We start from the raw sequence: 21,490 nt of genomic DNA, 5'->3' as shown, positions 1-21,490 counted from the left end.
CTAAGCTATTAATTACTCTCTAAAGAAATAATTGTTTAAAAAATTTAAATTTTTTACAAAATAAATATTATATGATAAAATTTTATGATGTCAATATAAAATCAAAAAAATTTCAAATATCACAAAATTTTCAAATTTCAAGTTCTATTTTTCCATCATTTTACTTTTGATTTTTAATTCAAGTCAATCTGAGTCAACCCAAATCCAACTCAACTCAAAAAAAATTTCCGAATCATAAATCCAATCTGATTTTATTAAGCTAAGGTAAGGCGGGTGGCTCCAAGCATGAAGATAACGTTAAGTAATACGATCCTCTAATTAGACATCAATGCTAATCATGACATGCCCATTATATCCTTGAAGTCATGATATACCACCCCTATTAATTACGCATCAACAACTTGGACCATGCGTGCGCCTTGTAATGCCTTGTAAGAGCATCACAACTCTAATTCATGTGTGCTCTTCCATCATGCAATATTTTTCTTCTTTTTTGCTTGATATATATCAATAGGTATCAACTTCAATAAAAGATAAACTTCACCACCTCAACAATCTTACACGGTCAATCTTAAAAAAAATAAATATGTTCTAACATTATTTTATGTTTCACACAAATTATAATGATTGCCATAACTCAACTTGCAACAAATTGATTGATTATTATAAACTTTTCTATGATTACAGTTCCCATAATAACAATAGTGACAAATGGTTTCCATAGTAGGCCATTAAATAGTGACTGAAATGAATTTTTTGAAGTGTCGAGGTCATGACCAGCCAGCAATCATGCATTAAAAATTGTGGCCATTATCAACTTGCTATCAGGAACAAGACATATATGACTGAAACGTAGACTTATGAAGAATTAATCAAACAGATTAAAATATTTAGAAAGCTTTAAAAAAATATATGCTTTATCGTCTTTGTGCCAAATAAAAATATTTTCTATTTAACATGCGTCGTCGAGTGAAAATCAGCAGCAAATTTCACAAGTGCAAGCAATCATACAAAAAAAACTTGAGCTTCTCAATCCAAATAAACTATATATATATATTTTTTATTTCTTCTATTTTTATTTTTCTTTTAAACTTGTGGAAAATGGATATTTTCTATTTCCCATGAAACATCTACAATTGAGCATAGTTAAATGCGAATTTTAGCCAGACATAAAGCTATTCTTTGAATCCTGGAGATTGCAAGTTGGTAAATAATTGCTTCTTTTTATCGTTAATATTCGCGTGTTTTTTCTGCCTCGCTTTTTTTTTCTTCTCTTTTTTTTGAGATATTGATTCTGCTCTTTATCCTTCTGAGCCAAGCAAGGCAGGAAGGCCGTTACCTGCCCGGTCTAGACTGGACCGGGGCGCACCGTCGCTTGCGGACGGGGGGCCGCCCACCGTCCGCGGCGATTCGAGGCTCCGCCGGAGGAGCTGCTTGACGGCGGCGATCAGTTGCTCCGCTGAGTCGGCCGGCGGCGCTTTTGCCGACCGGAAGTTACGGCAGAATGTGGCGTGCCGGACCATGGCCTCCTCGGGCGAGATCAGGAGCCCAAAGCGGCAGATCTCGTCCTGCACGGCCTCCGCGCAGAGGCCGCAGATCCACCGACCGCCATGCCGCTCCCGCACCCCCGCAATATACGCCGGCGTGCACTCCTCCGTCATCCCGCAGCAATCGCACGCCGCGAACTCCACCTCTTCTCCGCTAGCAATCGGCATCCCCGACATGACGAAAAAAACGAACCGGGAAGAAACAAGCTGTTTCTCCGGGATCTAAAAGATCAAGACTCACCTAAACAAACAAACCGCGGATTCAGATCGAAACCTCGATTCGAACTCACTCAAACCTAGAAAAGACAGGAAGGAGAAAAGACCACCGATCTGCGAGAACGGACAAGAAGCGAGAGCGGATGCTACCTTCTCGGCTCGGGAGACTCCTTCTCTTCGTCGTCTCCTCCCGCTGCGGCCGCCGGTGGCAACTTCGACTCCTCTTCTTGCGCCGTAGACACTTCCATCTCTCGATCGACGGCTTGCTTACGCTTTCTCTTGGGTTTCTCCGATTTCTCCTTTCACTGTTTCTTCTCGTTCTTCCTTCTCTCGCTGCTAGCTACGGAGGCGCAGCGGTGGTTCGTCGGTGGGTAGGGTAGGAGAACTGGAGCGAACGAAGGGTATTTATCGAGCGGGCGGTCGGCGGGCCCCGAGTGGGCGAAGGCTCGCGCCTGCTTTCACACTCGTTCCGTTACACGTCACCCCTCGTGCTACATGCGCTCGAGTATCGATCAATTTTCAAAACAGTGGAGCCACGTCAACAAGCAACCATCAACCAGGTAAGATTGACGGGTATTCGATACTGGATGCGTAAGAAAACGCCAGCTGTCCGCCAATTCAGCAATTGAGTTAAGCGTAGTCGTTGCGTAATTTCAACGGCTTGCTGAGCAAGGCAGACTTCGAATTATAGTTTTTCATATCGCTCCCTCTTTTCGTATGCAAAAAAGGTGGCGTCGTCTTACCGTCCGTCAACCATATGTGAGGAGGTGCAGTTGATTACGACGCAGGAGGATATTCATTCAAATGGGCCCTTGGCCTTCATATCGCTCCCTCGATGTCTCTATAATTACTTTCACCGTCCGTCAAATGGGTGCTAACTATTCATTCAAGTGGGCTGGGCTGGGCTTGGGTTTGAATTATAAAATTCAGTGGGCCGGGTCATAAAAAACGACAGAATTTTATTAAAAAAAAGTGTGATAATGACGTGGCGATTATTTTAGCACCGATATATCAAAAATTATTTCCTTCAATATCTATATTTTGTTCATGTAATTTCTCTCCAAATTAGGGGTATTTTCGGTACTCCAGTCCACTAGAACTGCTAAAAGGCTGTCCATGAAATGGCTCGGCACTCTCTCTCCTCAACTCCTCTCTCTCTCTCTTCTCGTCTTCCACTTCCCTTTCTCACAAGATTAGAGAAGGTAGAGATGGAAGAGTAAAGCCACCGCCTGCTCTCCCTTCTTTTGCTTCTCCATTGGTCTCATCTCTTTCCGCTTCGGACCGTCCTCCATTGCTCGCTCCTCTCCTCAATCTCTTTCTACCTACCCACCCACTGCTGCTGAGATCCCGGATCGAGGAAGCAGACTGCAGACGCTTGGGTGAACTGACAAAGTCCGTTTTTGACGCATACCTAGCGCCCGCTACTCCTTTCCAGCTCTTCAATCCCTCGATCGGTCCATCGCGAGGTTCTTGGACTGCCTGGCCTCGCGATGCATCAGCATTGTGGTAGTATGTGGCGAGCCGGCAAAATCTAAGCCAATGCTCGTCGGGGTCTTTGTTATCTGCTCGGAGCTTTGATTCCTGAGTGGATCATTGGGTTATTGGCTTGATCTGGTAGATCTGAGTTGAGCTTCGATCTCGATGCGGTTTGCAAGTTGGCGATTTTTGTTGTTTTATTGTTTCGCTCTTGGAATCAGACTGGTATAACAACGGATTTAATTGAAGAGATCGCGTGTTTGCGGTATTGTAGGGCGAGGGTTTCGTGTTTTCTGATTGTGGAGTGGTGTTGCTGGTGAACCGATAAGGAAGCTGCTTTGTCGGACTGAGAAGATGAACTCTGACACGCCTCTTGACTGTGCTGTATTTGAGCTATCGCCAAGGCGATCAAGGTGAAATTCACCTTCGAGATGGGTTTTTGGGTTCAATTTTCTTAGTTTCTTGAAGTAAAAAAAATACATTTTGCAGATGTGAGCTGTTTGTCTCTGGAAATGGGAGGACCGAGAAGATAGCTTCTGGTTTCTTAAAGCCCTTCCTAACACATTTGAAAGTTGTAGAAGAGCAAGCAGCGTGTTCAGACAAATCGATAAAACTGGAACTTGAGGGTTCCACAGTTGGCAACCGATGGTTCAATAAAGGAACTCTCGAAAGGTTTAATTAACACAATGTCATACCTCAATGCTAGTCAAATTGCGTTTATAGACAATGAGTTATGACTTGCTTTACTCCTTGATCCTTCAACACCTCAAAGAAGCTTCTGTTCAATTTTCTTACAATAATTATTGACTGCAGGTTTGTTCGGTTTGTTAGCACACCTGAGGTGCTTGAGTCAGTCAATACGTGTGATGCAGAGATGTCACAGTTGGAAGGAGCCAGTCGAATTTATTCACAGGTAATCCCATTGATTATGGAACATTGTTTGAATACTTCCATTTTTCTAATGATGTTGAATTGATTACTCTGTATTGCAGGGTGCAGGGAAACTTTCTGGTAGAGCAGGTACGCTTGGTCTTGTTTCCTTTAGATCTACACACTGATTTTGTTGCTTGATAAGGCACAGTAAAATTCTTTTTGCTTCCGTTTTTCTAATTTTATGCATTTCATGGAAGCCTTTCCTCTATGAAATTGACAGGATACTGACTGGATTGTGTCTTTGCTAAGTTTGTGTAATGCAACCTTATGTATGGAAATTGCACATTTAGTGTGCTGAAAATTGGAAACCATCTTTAACTTGTGTGTGCAACTACCCTCCACCGATATGAGTACGAAATATTAACCCAACATGGAATGGAGGGTCAAACTTGTTTGTCTCCTCATTTGGAAATCCATCAACAAGGAAAATTCTATTACCAGCATATTGAAGTGATTTAAAACATCTAGATATTACTAGCATATAGCTTTACATAGATTTTAATGGTGGAATAAGATCCATTTGAGTGACTTCAAATAGTTGGGATTCAGGTTATTGCATACAAGTGGTATCCATTGTTGGCTTGATAATATCCTTGATTTTTCGTCTCAGGTGAAGATGATACCAGTTCTGTAGCAGCTGCAGATGTAACAAAGTATGTTTTTATTGCTTGCATATGCAAATTTGGATCAACCTATCTATTTTTTGTTCTAGTTGTGTGGGTAATCTTTCATTATTATTAAAACTTGTTGTCTTTTTCTATGAACTGCTAGCTCAGAGTTAAAAAGATGGACTATTGATCATACAATTTTGAATTACTTGCCTATTGGTCCTATTTCTCTGTTTAATTATTCAATTACCAATCCTGATTCTTATTTGTTTGTTCAACCACTGGAGAACCTGTGTAACAAATATACATCTACTATGAAATATTTTTGAGATCTATTCTTTTTATGATAAACAAGACACATCCGTTCAGGATATGCCTGAATCATTGACTTATGTTTGATCCTAGCAATCCTAGCAGTGGACTACTAGATCTGAAGATTGTTGAATCAACGTTTGACCATGATTGTTTTAGTAAAATTTTGAATTGTGAATCATTAGATTTAGTTCACAAAATGTGAGATAGACTAAAAAGATTACTAACTAGGTCCAATGCTCACCTTGATAAACAAGTACATTATATCTTTGATTTCATATAGCTTTTCTGACAATAGAATACTATTGTCAAATTTACACTCATCTTGCCAACTCCAAGTTTCAATGACATTAACATAGTTGAAGCGAGGAAGATAAAGACACCAGCAATGCAAAGTGAAGCGAGAAAGACAAAAGTGATATTAACATGTCAGGGACTTTTCCTCAGGCATGTTAACTCTACCTTGACTGTCAATTTCAGGTCGCAATGTGGGAAGATTTGCATCTTTTCTTCATTGAGAGTGTAGAGTCCAACCCCATGGTTGATTTTGAGTCCACATATTTTAAGTTCTCTACTCTTGGATTTCACCCACTTTTCTCTTTTTATAATGATACAAATTTTACCTTCCCTCTTTTTAGAATGGGATTGGCGGCTCACTTTAATGACCATTGCTAGGTTTAATTTTGAGAAGTTAGATTTATTTCTGATGACTTGGTTTGTTCCCCCCAAATATGGTTCCTATAGAATCATATTTTAGTTGAATTGGATTATCATAATTCTTATACAATTGTTAATCCTATATGATAGGCTTTCTTTTTTACATTCAATTTGCATTATTTTGTTATAAATTCATGAATCCTACATTTAAAACAATATTGCTAGACAAGGTTTAAAGAATTGGTTCATGCTAAAATTTCAATCTTGTGCCAGAATGCTAAAATAACATAGGTGCCAATTCTTATACAATTGTTAATCCTATGTGATAATGCAGTGTGCCAATTTTTAAGACTGATGCTTGAGGATGATTTATTTCAAATAAGATATTCTTATTGAGGCTATTTTTTCTTTGTAATAGCAGTAAATATATTAACTCTTATAAAATAATGCACTTACAATCCCATGGTTTCATTTCACTAGACTCTATCTGTTCCTAAGGAAGCTAGTTTGGCTGTTGTGGTCGAGATTATGGGTCTTTTCTGCCAAGTCCTTGTGCCCCTACTCTTAGATGATTAATTATCAGACACCTAGGACTATACCCTGTTGGGTTGCAAGGGTGCAAACATAGTCCCACATCTAAAACACATGGGAAAGATCATAAGTTTAAAAGGATGAAAAGTATTTCCATTGGCATGAGGCCTTTTGGGGAGAGCCCAAGAACAAAACCATGAAGGCTTAGGCCCAAAGTGGACAATATCATGTCATTGTGGAGATACGAACATCCTTTTGGACCTAACAATTGGTATCAGAGCGAGGCCGCTCTTCACCGGACTAATCGCCGGATGAGCCATGATCCAGATCTAACCATGTGGGGACCCTCGGGGAAAACAAAAGAAGTAGGGGAGGCTCGGACCATGAGGGACATGGCAGCCGGACCATGAGGGACATGGCAGCCGGACCATGAGAAATGGCTTCCATGATCCAGATCTAACCATGTGGGGACCCTCGGGGAAAACAAAGGAAGTAGGGGAGGCTCGGACCATGAGGGACATGGCAGCCGGACCATGAGAAATGGTAGCGGAGCTTCTAGTGGTCCTTTGTTTGAGGGGGGGATTGTTGGGTTGCAAGGGTGCAAACATAGTCCCACATCTAAAACACATGGGAAAGATCATGAGTTTAAAAGGATGAAATACCACTTAGGCTCAAAGTGGACAATATCATGTCATTGTGGAGATGTGGACATTCTTTAGACCTAACATACCCATCTTGAATATTGTCATCCAAGTCCAAGTAACATAAGTGGCTACATCATTCCTAGGCAATAGTGCATGATTACATACCGAGGAATGACAGTAGCAAACTGAAATAAATTAATTTTCCAATCACCATATCACTGCTAGAATTTCAATTTTTTTATTCTTGCCCATGTGATTATTAATCCAAAATCTCTACCAACATTGTCTCTTTATAATCTATTTTATCTGATCTAAGAAATCAAATTTCTTATTTGGATTGTGTAGGAGTTATTTGTTGGCATGACAACAAATGAAATTGATGATTCCTACATGATGCTAATTAGCAAATATGATCATGAAAATTAGTGGTTTTCAAAGATTATTCAACTTATATGTACCATTGGGTTATTTTACTGAAATGTGTAATTTGATTTCTGTCAAAGACCCCCATAGTTTCCTAAAATTTAATTTCTCAAAATAGCAGCAGTTTATGCTGATGAAACTTCAAAATAATTTGCCAATAAGTTCCTTGAATGTGTTCCAAAATTTTGAATAAGCATTAACCAAAAGCTTTAGTAAGATTGATTGATAGCTAATTCCTTTTCTTCGAAAATTAGTTGTCATTCTCACTATGGCTTTGCTGGCAGGAATGAGCTTCTAAGAGCCATTGATTTGAGGCTTGTCACTCTTAAGCAAGACCTGGCCACAGCATGTGCTCGGGCTTGTTCTGCTGGATTTTCCATTGATAATGCCTCTGAGCTTCTTCTCTTTGCTGAGTACTTTGGTGCAATTCGTCTAATGTAAGTAACGGAAATGAGAAAAAATATCTTATCTTATGGTATGTGTAGCAGATGGTGATAAAAAAAAATGGTCGGTTAGTGTATTTATCTCTGTTATTGTTCCCTATTTCTCCTATCAATTTGAATGTTCTAGACTTTTTCTTCTGGTGTAAATATCTTGAATGCAACCTCAATGTTTTGGTTCCATTTCTCTATAACTATTTGCTAACACTGATATTTGGACTTCATCTAACTCGTGGGAAAACATGTGTTCCATTGTCGTTGTTGATAGTCCGAGCCTTATCTAGGTAATTAAGGAGTGGTGGCTTGCCATTGCAATGCTAAAACTATATTCTTTGACGATGTGTTGTTCACACATTATAGTTCCATATTCTCCTTCCATTCTTCCCTTCAGCTTGTGGCGGCATAGGGCTAGCTAAGACATCACAAGAGAACTAGGGTACAACCAAATTAATTTGTCAGTTTGCTTCTGATCATGGAATGCCTGTCCTTCCCATGTCCTACCTGGTTGGTACTGCAAAACTGGCAGGATATCCGCCAAGATCCACAAATCTTGTTTAGTGCAGGGCATCCACACCAGCAATTTGTTGAGTGATGTCAAGGGCTATGAAAGTTGGCATAGGTTGTATGTTTCCTATCATGGCAGTGAGGTAGCATGGTGATGCCACTTCAGATATTAAGTGAACTAATTCCAAGATATGAAGTATCTATTGACTAGTGATTTTGGTGGGAGTGTGTAATATTTCTACATGTCATCTGGGTAAGCCATTGCCAGAAAGGAGAAAGCTGTGATTTTCCTTTAGCGCCATACATTGATGAACACCTTGTCATCTGGGTAACACCTTATCAGTTGTCAACAAAACCTTGTTTTATTTTGTGCTGGATTATCTAATATAATGGGACAGTTAAATGTGATCAAGCTTGGTCAGCAAACATCATTAAAGAATTAAAAATCTCAAGGTTCATAGGTGTGAATGCCTCCATATAGACTAAACAGCATAGTTCACATATGCTAGGATCTTTGTATCTTCACCTTCATTAAATTTCACAAGGGTTTGTGATTCTTGTTGGACTAGTTAATTTATTTCATTTTGTATCAGTATACTATTTCTACTTTCTCTCATAATTGTAATTTTTCAAACTAATGTTTATGGTGATCACATTGAAATGTGCATGGTATTGTCAACAGTGAGGCATGCAACAAATTCATTTTGATTTGCCAAAAGCATCCTGATCTCACGGCCCATCAGTCACAGTCTCTGCATCATCATTTGAAAAGCTTTGCCGAGCAGAACCTCCGTTCGTCCTCAAGCTCGGACATGTCTATAGATGAGCTAGAGTTGCAACTTAGTGCTGGTAATCCACCTGATGATGGTGATCCTCAGCATTACAATGCTAACAGGCAAACATCACGGACAGAGTCAACAGTGACATCAGGTACTTCTCAGCAAGCCATATCCATCCTACAGCAGAAGGCAGCATCAGAGGAGCCTATTGCTTCTGCTTCATCGGCTAATGAGCCAGCTCAGCAGGATCGAGGGGGATCTAGACGGCTAAGTGTGCAGGATCGGATCAACCTCTTTGAAAGCAAGCAAAAGGAGCAGTCAGCAAACTCTGGAAATGCCACTTCTGCAGGTGTTAATAGGGTAATATCAGGTAAAGGCCACAGGAGGCTCTCTTCTGATGTTTCGGAGAAGTCAGTGTTGAGAAGGTGGAGTGGTGCTAGCGACATGAGTATTGATCTTACCAGCAGCACCAGTAACAGTATTAATGACATTAAAGGAAGTGGGAGTACCATCGAAACACCTACTTCTACTAACTTACAGCTTCCATTGAGAGTTAAAACTGAGACCAAGGCCTCAGGGTCAAGGGATCCTGTCACATCACAAGGCTTCGTGGATCAAAGATCAACAGATATTTCCTCTTCTTTACATTACCAGAACAAAGGATTTTATGGTGATGGAGATGGTAACAAGGATGAAGGTGTCGGGTCCTCTCTAACCAAGGTCAATCCAGATGTAGAGAAGGGCAAACATTGCGTCAATGCTTCTACAGGATGGGATAAACAAACAAGAATTCATGATGAAAATAATAATAGTATATACCAAAAAACCTTTCCAGATAACAGAAACAATACTGATTCAGGAAATCTTGCAATTTCTACCTTACAGTCAAAAGAAGGGTGCCAATTTCAAATGAAAGATCAAACGGCACTTTTTGAAATAGGACAAGCTCAATCTGCCATTGCTGAGCATGTTAATCGGAAAGATCAAGAAATTGTGCATCCCCGGACTAGAGAAACTCTTGGCAGAGATGGAGCTGGTACAAAATATCAAGGAAATTTAGTTAACCAATCCTGGACGTTTGGTAGAAGAACAGGTGCAGAAGTGAAAGAAGTGAAAGCAAAAGGTCCATTTGGTTCTCAGGTTCAGCTGAAAGTTTTATCTGGTTCACATTCAGAAAGTGATTTACAGGCTTCTCAATCCCAGGGGAAAATTCTCCCTGTGAAAGTGGAGGAAGCTGGAGCAAGAAATGCTCCTGCTTTTCATGTGCCTTCTGGAAATTCTCAAGTTAAAACAAAAGAAGACACCTATAACATGGAAAAAAGAATTCAGCAAAAATTATCTGTTTGTGAGACAACCATAGATGAATTAAAAAATAACAAAACAAATTCTACGCCAGCTTTGCCTTCTAGAATGTCAAAGAAAGCACTGGATGTAATTGAACCACCTTCTGCCCATGGGATGGAGCAGCTTCAAGTTACCAAGCAATCAAAAGGAAATCAGGACCTAAATGATGAACTAAGAATGAAAGCTAATGAGTTGGAAAAACTTTTCGCCGCACATAAGCTCAGAACTCCTAGTGATCAGACAGATAATAATTGGAGAAGCATGCCTGTGGGACTTGAGGATCAGGCTCCTGTCGCTATGGATAAAAGGCATGCAATGATACCTACTGATATCTTGCTTAAGAAATCCTTGAGGGAAACTTGTGAAAAGGAAATGGAAATTGATTCTGCATTCATGAAACCAATGGCAGGTAAAAAGGAGTATGGTTCGGTTGATGAAAAATTTGACAACTTCAGCTCAGCAGATGATTCAAGAGGAAAGTTGTATTATGCATACATGCAAAAACGGGACGCTAAGCTAGTGGTAGAGTGGCAAACAGAAAGGGCTCAAAAGGAAGCAAAAATGAAGGCAATGCGAGAGAGTTTGGAACACAGTCTGGCTGAAATGGACTCAAGATACTCAGGGTCTGTTGTTAGACAGGTTTCAAACAAAACGTATCTTCGTGAAGAAAAAGTGAGATCTTTTGGCAAAAGACGAAATGAGGTACTGATATGTAGCTTCTTTGTAATTATCCTTTAGTATTATACATTTACAATGACTTAATCTAGATTTGTTACACTACAGATCTATGGCTACCTATAACTTTTCAGTTTGGAAGGAATTACATCCTTAGATTTGTGTGAATATGATTTGACGTTGTAAGTTATGTAAGATGCTTAATTTAGTGTTTTAGATTGCATTGGATTCTGGTTTGCTTTGCTCATATGCTATCTTTGTTTAATTAATCTGGTATTACTCTGCACCAAATTATTTTAGCATGGTTCTACCTATTCTAGATTTGCAAGCAGTTATGCCTATTTGGTTTGTTGCTAATATATATATTTTTTGTGCTATACCTTTAGTCTGGATAATGTTGGTTTAGTTTTTAAACTTGTTCTGTTAATCAGACTTTTTGGTTTCCTGTAGTCATGTTTTGATCTTAGTAAGAGAATGTTGGGGATCTTGTTGTGTTTAAACCTAGATCCATACTTGTGCAGGAACTTGTACCAAGATCAAATTGCAGTTTATATGCTGTTTACTGTTACCAATTCTATCTGATAGTCCATCTTATTATCCGTGGACACTATTCAATAGTCTCAGCTTGATTTTTGTTTACAGAAATTTTTTAGCAGAGCCATTTGTTTTCTGGTTGCAGGCTGTTGAATCTGTTGCTGAAGGGGAGGAAGTCTTGGACAAACTATATGAACAAGTGGATCATGGCCAACAAACATCTTATAATATGTTTGCTAATAATATTAAAAGCTTGAAGCTTTTACCTAACAAAGCTTTGTCTTCTTCCACGCCTCGTACATCAGTATCTTCAAATCCTAAGCCTTCTGTTAAATCTACCAAATTAGTTTCCACAAAGAGCAGGTCACCAACTGAAAATCCTCATGCTGAATCACTCCCTAGCTTCACCGACTTCAGAAAGGAAAATAAAAAACCATCAGCAGCAACTAACAGGGTAAGTACAAGAGAGAGAACTAAAATTCTTTCCCGAAGCAAGAGCATTGTTGAAGAGACTAACCATGTTATGGAAGACAAGTCACGGAGGTCTCAGTCCATGAGAAAAAGTGCAGCAATGCCCGGTGAATTGGACCTTTCTTCTCTCAATTCTGATATTCCTGATACTTCACTCCCTGGATTTGATAGGTCACACGCAGATACAGTTTGTACCAATAAAGCTCAAAAGAGTAAGGAGCCCAAGTCTTTTGTTAGGAAAGGGAAAGTTGCAAGTCCTTGTTCAGGAATTAGCATTTCCAAACCTAAAGCGTCTGCTGTTTCAGGGGTGAATAAGGACGGAGAGTATTATGAAAGTATAATTCAGCAAGGCAATTTACCTGATTTGAATAAAGATATACATGAGAGATCATCTGCTCAAGGAGATACTGAGATTGCTGATTATCCCCTTGATACAGATAGTGAAAAGCAAAGGCAAAGTCAAGAATATGAAAACTCTGATGATTTTGGCTCAGAAGATGGTGATTTGCAATCACTTTCTCAAGTAGATTATGGTACAGCTCCTGTTTCCCCCAAGTTTAAGCATCCTGCAGGGAATGTAGAAGTGTCACCTGGAGAAAGCCCTCGATCATGGAACTTTAATGCCCACCCTGACACATCAGATATTGATGTTTGTGCAGAGTCACCTATTGGCAGTCCAGCATCATGGAGCTTAAACCCATTAAATCAAATGGAGGCAGATGCTTCTAGGATAAGAAAAAAATGGGGAAGCGCCCAGATGCCTGTGATTGCTGCTAATGTATCGCAACCCTCACGCAGGGATGTTACAAAAGGGTTCAAGCGATTACTGAAATTCGGAAGGAAGAGTAGGGGGGGCGTAGAGAGTCTTGTCTCTGATTGGGTTTCTGCTTCAACAGCTTCTGAAGGTGATGATGATACTGAAGATGATCATGATGTGGTAAACCGACCAACTGAAGATTTGAGGAAGTCTAGAATGGGTTATTCACTTGCCCATGGCAGATTCAATGAAGGAGAGATGTTCTCTGAACGAGGTACAAATCTTTTCCTTTTCTAAGATCTTTCTTCTATCTTAAGTTAACAACAGCATATTTCTAACGATGTGTGCTACTATAAACTAAGTGACAGATAATTTTATTTCCATCCATGATTGTTTTAGCTGCTTCTTTTGATTATGATGACGATATTAGTAGCTGAACATGGTTGGTTTATGCAGCTGAATCATTGCGCAGCTCCATCCCAAACCCGCCTGCAAATTTCAAACTCAGAGAGGATCATCTGACTGGAAGCTCCCTGAAAGGTAACAGAAGCCCTCTGATTCTTGACAATTTTTTCAAAATTCCTGACAAATTCACTCCCAATTCTACATTGTAAGATAATCGTTTGGATATATAGTTCGATTGACTTTTGTGATCCATCTGATAATATTTGCAGCACCTCGATCTTTCTTCTCACTATCTTCGTTTCGGAGCAAGGAAACCAAGCTCAGGTGACAGTGGATTATCCGGAAGCTAAGAGTACGATATGGCTGTGTTACATATTGTTCCAATTTTCCAATAGATCCATTACAATGGCTTTAGTGATGAATTCTTGCCCGTTGTGAGTTCCTAGCCCCCTTGCCACACTCTTTAGATTTGGACGATCGATCATAATCTGTTAGGCTAACTTGTCGATTAGCACGGCAATGTTGTATGGCCCGAGGTGCAATCTTGTTCATTTTCCACACTTTGATATGTATAAAAATATTATTTGAACTACAGCGTGCAGCTTTACGGTGCTAGTAAGCAATTATTTTCTACAAATGAGATGCCAATTTCCTCATCATTTTACTTCTTCATTTTTCATCCATTCTCATTCCAGCCACTAAGATCTTTAGATAATTAATCAAAATTTTATTCACTCCCCGGGGTAATGGTGCCGTGGTAGGATATTCAAGTTCACTCAGGCACCCGCACGTGCGCTTCCCAATTTACACTAGTGACCGATAGAAAATTTCTGGGGGATCGGGTTGGTCACCCTCAAGGATTGAGTCAATACGACTAATTGAAATTATCATTTTTTATTAGGGAATAATTTGGTCGGAAACAGCTAAATCACCCACCGCGTCATTGTCGATCGCGATCGGTTCGGATTCTGACTGAATCGTGATCGGAATCTGACCGAGGATAGATCGGTGTCACACGTCGGTCCTTCCTCGGTCGATCTTCGGCTGCAATTCGATTGGAATCCGACCCGATCGCGGTCGGCAATGGCCGTGCCATCTCCGACTGCGTGATTTGACGGTTTCTGATCAAATTATGTCGGATTCTGATCACTATGCGATCGGAATCCGATGTCCGATGAAGTGTCGGTGAGCAGCAGGTCGATCGCGCCCGAGTCCATGGCCGACGGCAGTGGTAATGGGTCAGAGTCTCGCTCACAGGTGCACGAATTTACCGTTCAGAATATCAAATCTTTTATATATAAACACGTGGCACTACATTCCACAACCTTCGATCCTTTTCTGGACTTCTCCCGCGAGCTCCCGCAGTTTTCCATCTTACTGGCCGGCCGCCGCCTATAAATTCCTGCCCTAGATTCTTTCCGACCACACCCATCCGCTTCGCAAGGCACGAGCCGAGAGAGACGGCGATGGAGATGAGGGTCGCTAGCGGGGACGAGGAGGGCAAGAAGAAGCATGACCGCGTGGCGCTGCCCAAAACGCGTCGCCCCGACACGGCACACCACTTCGAGAAGAAGCTGGCCGATAAGGGCGTGCTGCGCCTGGAGCGCCACCCGGCCGATGGCCTCGGGATCGGACGCGGCCCGCCTAAGTCCGGCCACGGCGGTAAGTTCACCTGGGAGGGTCCGGAAGATCTGGTGGAGAGCGAGCTGGACCCTGTTCCTGCGGCCGTCGACGAGAAGGACCCTAACTACGCAGGGGAAGAGGTAATCGACGAGGCGGTGGCGGCGCTGGTGGTGGGGGAAGTGGAGGTGGCGAAAACGGCGGAAGCCAAAGAAGGTGTCTCCAGGATCGAGGTCCAGCCGCCGCTTCAGCTGTGAGGATGGAAGCTCGAGGGAAGTGCTACTTGTTCACTACTTTTGTACTCGTTCCATCAAATAACCTCGTTATGAAAGAGATGCCTGGTCAATGGAAATTGAAGAGAGATATAAAAATATAATATTAATCAAATAAGGCAGCTAACATGCAATCAACATCTATCTCCTGAATTAACCTAGAGAGAGAGAGAGAGTTTAGAACTTCAAATCTGTATAATTTACTGTAAAACTTATTCATAGGTTCAAGTTTATCTGTATACTAAATCTGTTTACGTTTTTGGTTGATTAATTCAGCACCAAAATGTTGTCCTAGGACAGCCAAATGCATAACTCCTTCAAATAAGTAACATAAGGTTTCCTTATTTATCTGATCTGATTACAGGTGTCATTCACGGTTCCATTTGCCAAACTGATGCCAGGTTTTTAAGAGAGAGGGGACCTCATCATGCATTCATGAAGAATGAAAAATTAGGACAAAGAAGTGCAAATTTTGAACTTGAGGTCCTGCAGAAATCAGATTGGATGTTTATGTCAGAATTCAGGTTTAACCCAAAAAATATGGAAACTTGAAAAAAATGAGTGATGCTTCTACATATTGGAAGGAAATATTCATTGAGTCTTTTACTTTCTGATATGTACCAAGCAAAGTATCTAATTTGGAACACAGAAAATAAACTCAAGATAAAGTTTACTGATATATACCTTTAAGAACTTCTATTAGGCTTTACAAATCAATCAGCTTGAGATTGTTGAGTTGTGTGTTCTATTGTCACTAGTGCCTTAGCAAATTCTGATGTCTCCTTGAGGTTGAGTTTGCAGTGTGGATGAGGAATTAGGTCTAAATGCTGTAATAATCTGACAAAAGCTCAGTGATTTCATTGAATAACTGCCTCCTTTTCCCCTGTGAAGCTGTCAGATCTTTTTGGATTTGATTGACTGTCAAAAATCTCAGTCCTTTTTCTGAATGGCTCAGAAAGCAACTTTAAATGAGGCATGGAAGTAGGTTGGACTACAATGTGAAGCAGCAGAGAAGTAATGAAAGAACAAGAACCCACATGGGAAAAAGGATGCTTAGCCTTGCACCATGGAAAGGGAGAGAAAAATTTTGGAGAAGGAAGAGAAGAAGCAGGCCTTTCCTAACCTCCTTTGTCATGGTAAAAAAAAATTTTGGATGTTCTTGTTGTGTTTGTCATTTTCTCCATTAATCCATTGTTCCATGCTAAAATTTCTTGAGTCAATCTGGTTTATGTACTATTTCTATTATTCTTTTAGGTATGTGCTATATTGACTTATTAAGGTAGTAGGAATTCTTGTCTACAAAAGGTATTTGCAGGTTCAGTTAATTTCTATCTATGAATTGTTAATAACACAATTGGATTTTTGACTATAGCATAATTGAATTGATTATCATATGGAAGATTTACTAGAAACTATGATTTGGAAGGTGTGAAGTTAGATTCTTCATAGATGATCTGGAGGTGAATAAATATAAGCATGAAATTCATAACATCAACACAAAAGATTGAATTTTGAAAAGTTGAAAAAAAAAAACCAAGTTCCTCTCCGCATTCTTCCCCTTGACATCCGGCACATCCACATGTTTATCTTCTCAAAGATTTCTTGTCACCATTCACACTTTGAAGCTGCCAAAGATTTGGGCATTTTTTCCTTATCTTCCACCAAGATTAATTGACTAAACAGCCCTAGCTACTGCTGTCTAGAGAAAAACGACTTCGATGAGTTGAAAGTAATGTCAATAATATACCAATTTCATTTTTACTCGTAAGTAACACAACGCGCGGTAAATCTGTCGATGGAAAGGAATGAAGACATTCAGAATAACCAATAATCCTGTCTAAAATTTCAAATTAGGAAACAACACCCAAACCTCAAAAAACACTCGATCTGGCAAGCGCTTGTTCAAGTTGAATCCTATTATACTGAGAAAATACTGAAACTAAATTTTGAACAAGAACAGAGTTCCACCACTCGGCCGTGCTCTTGCGAAACAGGAATTTGCGTTCTTGCATTCCCCATTTAAGCTTTAACAAAAACAACTCAGAAACTTAAATTAACTGCGTATAAGTTACCAGGCAAGGTCCGAGGCAATGTGTGTATTGCAGTGGATAAAAGTTAAATGCTCCACACGGCGACATATTTAGTTGTAGACCATGTACTTGGGTGTGGCGCTGAACTTTTGGTAGCCTTTGATGACTTTATTCACTGCATCAAGGAAATCTTTCTCCGTGACATTCTTCCTTCTTGCTCTAATCGCGTACATCCCAGCTTCAGTGCACACACTTCTTATATCAGCCCCTATAAAAGAAGTAAATGTCAATAACAAAGATCCTCGGCATGAAAAATTGCCAAAAATTGTAGCAGGAATTTGTATGGGGTTGGTTGTTCCAACTTGTAAATTCTCAAAAGATCTTGTAGGAATTCCTTATAAAATAATGTTGCAGCTTATTGGTTTCTCAACTTTTAGCACAATCAGGCTCGTAATGGACTTTACTAAATGGCACCAGTTATCATCAGCCAACTTGTAATAGGGGCAAGCATTTCTCACCAGTGGAATTTGGGCAGAGGCGGGCAAGAAGCTCAAACCGGATATCCCTCTCACAATTCATTGTCCTGGTGTGAATCTTGAATATTTGTGTTCGACCCTCCAAATCTGGCAGGCCAAACTCAACCTTACGATCCAACCTTCCAGGGCGTAACAGTGCGGGATCTAAAGTGTCAGGCCTGCATTATTTAGAACCAGACAGGCAAATAGTTAATCATAGATTTTTCATGTTTTATGTAAGGAAAGGATAATTAACATTCATTTATTTGAGTAATTTATGATGCAAAACAGTCTGGCACCACTAAAAATTATTAGACGAAATATTTGTTGCACAGATGAAGGAATTGAAGAGTACACTATTTAAGGTTTGCAGTCATTTCAAGAAATTACTCTGCTACTGACTACACAAAAGTATCTCTTCACTCCTAAATTAGACCAACAATTATGCTTTAAGAAACTCGAATCTCTATTCAGTTTTCTCATTGTGGCTAAAACATCGAGAGTGTATGCATTTAGAATAATTGATGTAGATGCTGATATGGCTTTGACATAATTTGCATGCACGGATTGACATTGTAACATTGTGGGACTAATGGACTGCCAAATATGAGTTAGAAACATACCTATTGGTGGCCATTAGGACTTTAATGTTTCCTCTAGCATCAAAACCATCAAGCTGATTGACAATTTCAAGCATGGTACGCTGAACTTCATTGTCACCACCAACCCCATCATCAAACCGAGCACCACCAATTGCATCAACTTCATCAAAGAAGACAATGCAAGCCTTCTTTGAGCGTGCCATCTATTACCAAAAGAGACCATCAATAGAACAGAATAGAGGTGGCCGACAAATAAAGCACAACTAACAGGGGCAATTGGACTCTAAAGAATGCTGAATTTACTCTGGAAGCTTGACAACCTGAAAGAGTTCACGAACCATCCGAGCTCCTTCTCCAACGTACTTCTGCACAAGTTCACTTCCAATTACACGGATAAAGCAAGCATCTGTTCTGTTAGCTACCGCTCTAGCTAGTAGGGTTTTGCCAGTTCCTGGGGGACCATAACAGAGAACACCTTTTGGAGGATCGATACCTAATTTGACAAATTTCTCTGGATGAAGCATAGGAAGCTCTACAACCTGAAGATAATGGGATAAAAATAATCCAAACATAGTTTTAAATATTTGATGATAAACATTAAGTCAAACTAAATCTTAAGTACCACACAAACCACAAATAAAATCTTAAATTTATGATATCTGACTCCTAGAAAAGGTAATGAATTAAACACAAAAAAACTAATAATATGATGGAAACAAAGCAATAAAAAGGTAGTCAAATATACACACTTCTCGCATCTTCTCAATTTGCTCCTTGCATCCACCTACATCATTGTAGGTAACATCAGGCTTCTCTTCAACAGTCATCATTGTAACACTCGGATCAATCTTAGGTGGCAAAGGAATTTGAATTTGATACTTGTTCCTATCAACCCTGCATTTATAAATAGAAGAAACATAACATTAATGTGGCACATACTCTGCCAGCTCTTCATCATAATACTACAATTAACTACTATTAAGCTTTAAAAATATATATATTAAAAATAGTCTTCTCACCCTACACGCATCCCTTCTTCGATATCAGTGGGGGATACTTTATCTCCCAGTCCAACCACAAACTACATAAGAAAAAGATATCATTATGCAATGTGAAACTGTCAATCATAGTCTGAATACTGTAAACACATCAGAAAGAAATATACCTTAGCTATTTGCTTAACATTAATCATATATTTAGCATCTTCTGTGTTTGGACTGATAATCTTTGTACACCTTGCAACCTTCAAAAGAAGAAAAGTGTCACTATAAACTTACCAGGGAAAATTAACACAGACATAGAATCCATAAGAATATGATTACTTGAAGAGGTTGCTCCTCTTGCATCATTTGCTTGTCAGAGACTAAATCCCATTGACTTGGTGCAGCTAGACCAGTATCAGATTCCTTGATTCCTATCGCAGGAAAAAAGAAATCAATAGACACGCAGGCAAGCACAACAGTGACTAACATGATGTTATTCCATATGATAAATTACAATTTAGTTTGACTTGATTAAAAGTAAAATAATAGGTACTAGAATACACAGTAAACTTGCAGATCAAACAGTAATTGTGAGAAGAAAGTCAACAGCAAAAGTGATCACTTTTGTAGTGAAAAGATATTTGACCATCAAGAAGAGCTTTGTCTCATTGTTTGACTGAAAATCTCACGTTTACAAGCATGCTTAGCTAATAAAAGCCGAAGAGATATCAAAACCAACAATCCACCATTCTAGAATTTAGTTAGAATATATGTATCTGAATTCACTGGTTTTTGTTGACGTTGACTAGTTTACAAAAACAAATCGGGTTATCTTCTGGCCATAATAAATCAACAGCATGCTTACATAAAATGCTTTGCTCTATATTTGGTATTCACATATCGATTCCCTTTAGCCTGGCCTTGATATGTACCATATTACTGTTCAGCTTCATTTTGGCATGCCCTTTATGATATAACACTCTTCATCCAGCTTCACTTTAAAAACTCAACACTGAGATACTCTAGACTTTCTAAACTATCATCACCTAAAAGATTCACTTGATAACTTCGAACTAACTATTTTAAGATTTCCTTAAAGTTCTCCTTCTAACTTAAAACTACGTACTTACTACTTGCTAACAAGAGATTTCAAGAAAAAAGAGCTCACTACCAATGACTACATACTACTGAGAAAAGTAACATTCTTCTAATCTGTAATTAAATAGAAAATTTTCCATCTGCACACATACCACATAAATCGTTAACCTTCTTGGCTAATTCCTTGATTTCCTTCTCCACTTTTTTGATGTTTGTAGAGTAAGGTCCCAGACCCTGTCATCAAACATTATCAAATAGAATAAGAAGTGGATTATCACGTTTAAGTAGTTAACTAGTCCAAACTAGGGATCCAAACAAGCCAAAACAATCAGCATAACGGATCCAGCAGCTATACATAGAGGACAACCTAATGCAAAGGAAACATTAAAACTAAGCAAGCAAAAAGCCTGATGCAGATAATATTCCATCAATAAACGAAAAAAAAACTCGACAAATATATACTTGCAAGCTTAAAAATGTAGATACCGTAATATGTTATCTATAGATGCGATGTCGTGACAAAAGATTAATATTAAAACGCAAGCGAAAAAAATATAAAACGCAAATAGTAATTGAACCATTCCTAAATCACAAATTTATTTGATCAGGAAACAACACGAGCCCAAAAAAAATCTTTTCAATAAAAAGAAGTCACGCCAAAAACGAAATTTTCGATCTTGCGCTCCAAAAAAGAAACAATGAAAATAAAAAAGGTGATCCACAATTAAACAAAAGATAAACCGAAGAGGAGATCCTAAATCACACCGCTGCAAAATGTTCGAGAACTCCTTTATACAATAAGCTCAACTTCGGACTCAATTAGGTGGAAGAGAAGACGAAAGAAGGAGCAAACGAAAATCAGATGAGAGATAATCCATAGGCACAACAGGAGGGTTTCTCACATAGGTCTTGAGGAGGGCAATGTCGTCTTCGTCGAGGGGGCGAGGGTTCTTCTCGTTGATCTCGTCCTCGAGCTCGGGAGCCATGCTGATCTCTCTCTCTCTCTCTCTCTCTCTCTCTCTCTCTCTACCCGGCTCGTCGACGATTAGCTCCGCCGCTTGGGGTTGGAATCGGACGGCAGCAGCGTTTGAACTCGAGGGTGCGATATCGAGTC

At 39.6% G+C, this 21,490-nt stretch overlaps 4 protein-coding genes across 5 annotated transcripts; 2 read left to right on the top strand and 2 right to left on the bottom strand.

Moving 5' to 3' along the window:
* Window positions 1–718: 718 nt before the first annotated feature.
* LOC141840583 (uncharacterized) lies at window positions 719–2,124 on the bottom strand. The gene is made up of 2 exons (XM_074728623.1): window positions 1,914–2,124; window positions 719–1,788 (listed from the first exon to the last, which is right to left on the bottom strand). Exon 2 carries the CDS (start codon window positions 1,722–1,724, stop codon window positions 1,302–1,304), a length of 423 nt encoding a protein of 140 aa, XP_074584724.1. The 5' UTR covers window positions 1,725–1,788; window positions 1,914–2,124; the 3' UTR covers window positions 719–1,301.
* Window positions 2,125–2,972: 848 nt separating this feature from the next.
* LOC141840625 (uncharacterized) lies at window positions 2,973–13,858 on the top strand. 2 transcript variants are annotated; one of them, XM_074728665.1, is made up of 11 exons: window positions 2,973–3,409; window positions 3,514–3,652; window positions 3,729–3,911; window positions 4,053–4,152; window positions 4,232–4,259; window positions 4,783–4,825; window positions 7,632–7,784; window positions 8,974–11,116; window positions 11,769–13,125; window positions 13,308–13,391; window positions 13,526–13,858. In XM_074728665.1, the coding sequence occupies exons 2-11, from the start codon at window positions 3,594–3,596 to the stop codon at window positions 13,582–13,584; spliced, it is 4,209 nt and encodes a 1,402-aa protein (XP_074584766.1). In that variant the 5' UTR covers window positions 2,973–3,409; window positions 3,514–3,593; the 3' UTR covers window positions 13,585–13,858. The 2 variants fall into 2 exon arrangements, with proteins under 2 accessions (XP_074584766.1, XP_074584765.1); XM_074728664.1 differs by having other exon boundaries at window positions 2,973–3,417.
* Window positions 13,859–14,602: 744 nt separating this feature from the next.
* LOC141842110 (uncharacterized) lies at window positions 14,603–15,228 on the top strand. Its single transcript, XM_074730326.1, has one exon. The coding sequence runs from the start codon at window positions 14,723–14,725 to the stop codon at window positions 15,131–15,133; it is 411 nt and encodes a 136-aa protein (XP_074586427.1). The 5' UTR covers window positions 14,603–14,722; the 3' UTR covers window positions 15,134–15,228.
* A 1,952-nt stretch (window positions 15,229–17,180) lies between these two features.
* Window positions 17,181–21,440, bottom strand: LOC141838354 (26S proteasome regulatory subunit 7A-like). Its single transcript, XM_074725804.1, has 10 exons — window positions 21,279–21,440; window positions 20,529–20,610; window positions 19,618–19,709; window positions 19,461–19,538; window positions 19,315–19,376; window positions 19,045–19,189; window positions 18,616–18,834; window positions 18,317–18,498; window positions 17,697–17,872; window positions 17,181–17,446 (listed from the first exon to the last, which is right to left on the bottom strand). The coding sequence occupies exons 1-10, from the start codon at window positions 21,360–21,362 to the stop codon at window positions 17,289–17,291; spliced, it is 1,278 nt and encodes a 425-aa protein (XP_074581905.1). The 5' UTR covers window positions 21,363–21,440; the 3' UTR covers window positions 17,181–17,288.
* Between the last annotated feature and the right edge of the window lie 50 nt (window positions 21,441–21,490).

The sequence above is a fragment of the Curcuma longa genome, chromosome 11 (genome assembly GCF_044706935.1).
Source record: "Curcuma longa cultivar G26 ecotype Majalengka, Jawa Barat chromosome 11, ITB_CL_G26_1.1, whole genome shotgun sequence".
In the NCBI taxonomy this organism is placed as follows: Eukaryota; Viridiplantae; Streptophyta; class Magnoliopsida; order Zingiberales; family Zingiberaceae; genus Curcuma; species Curcuma longa.
This window is presented reverse-complemented; position numbering and strand designations above follow the sequence as displayed.

Bases quoted from the DNA above. Each gene is read 5' to 3' on its own strand.
- LOC141838354 (XM_074725804.1), bottom strand. From the start codon at position 21,362: ATGGCTCCCGAGCTCGAGGACGAGATCAACGAGAAGAACCCTCGCCCC. The intron at 19,377-19,460 runs GTATATTTCTTT...TTTCTTATGTAG, and splicing joins ATGTTAAGCAAATAGCTAAG to TTTGTGGTTGGACTGGGAGA. The intron at 17,873-18,316 runs GTATGTTTCTAA...TAAATAATGCAG, and splicing joins GTCCTAATGGCCACCAATAG to GCCTGACACTTTAGATCCCG.
- LOC141840625 (XM_074728665.1), top strand. From the start codon at position 3,594: ATGAACTCTGACACGCCTCTTGACTGTGCTGTATTTGAGCTATCGCCA. The intron at 3,653-3,728 runs GTGAAATTCACC...TACATTTTGCAG, and splicing joins CTATCGCCAAGGCGATCAAG to ATGTGAGCTGTTTGTCTCTG. The intron at 11,117-11,768 runs GTACTGATATGT...TTCTGGTTGCAG, and splicing joins TTGGCAAAAGACGAAATGAG to GCTGTTGAATCTGTTGCTGA.
- LOC141842110 (XM_074730326.1), top strand. From the start codon at position 14,723: ATGGAGATGAGGGTCGCTAGCGGGGACGAGGAGGGCAAGAAGAAGCAT.
- LOC141840583 (XM_074728623.1), bottom strand. From the start codon at position 1,724: ATGTCGGGGATGCCGATTGCTAGCGGAGAAGAGGTGGAGTTCGCGGCG.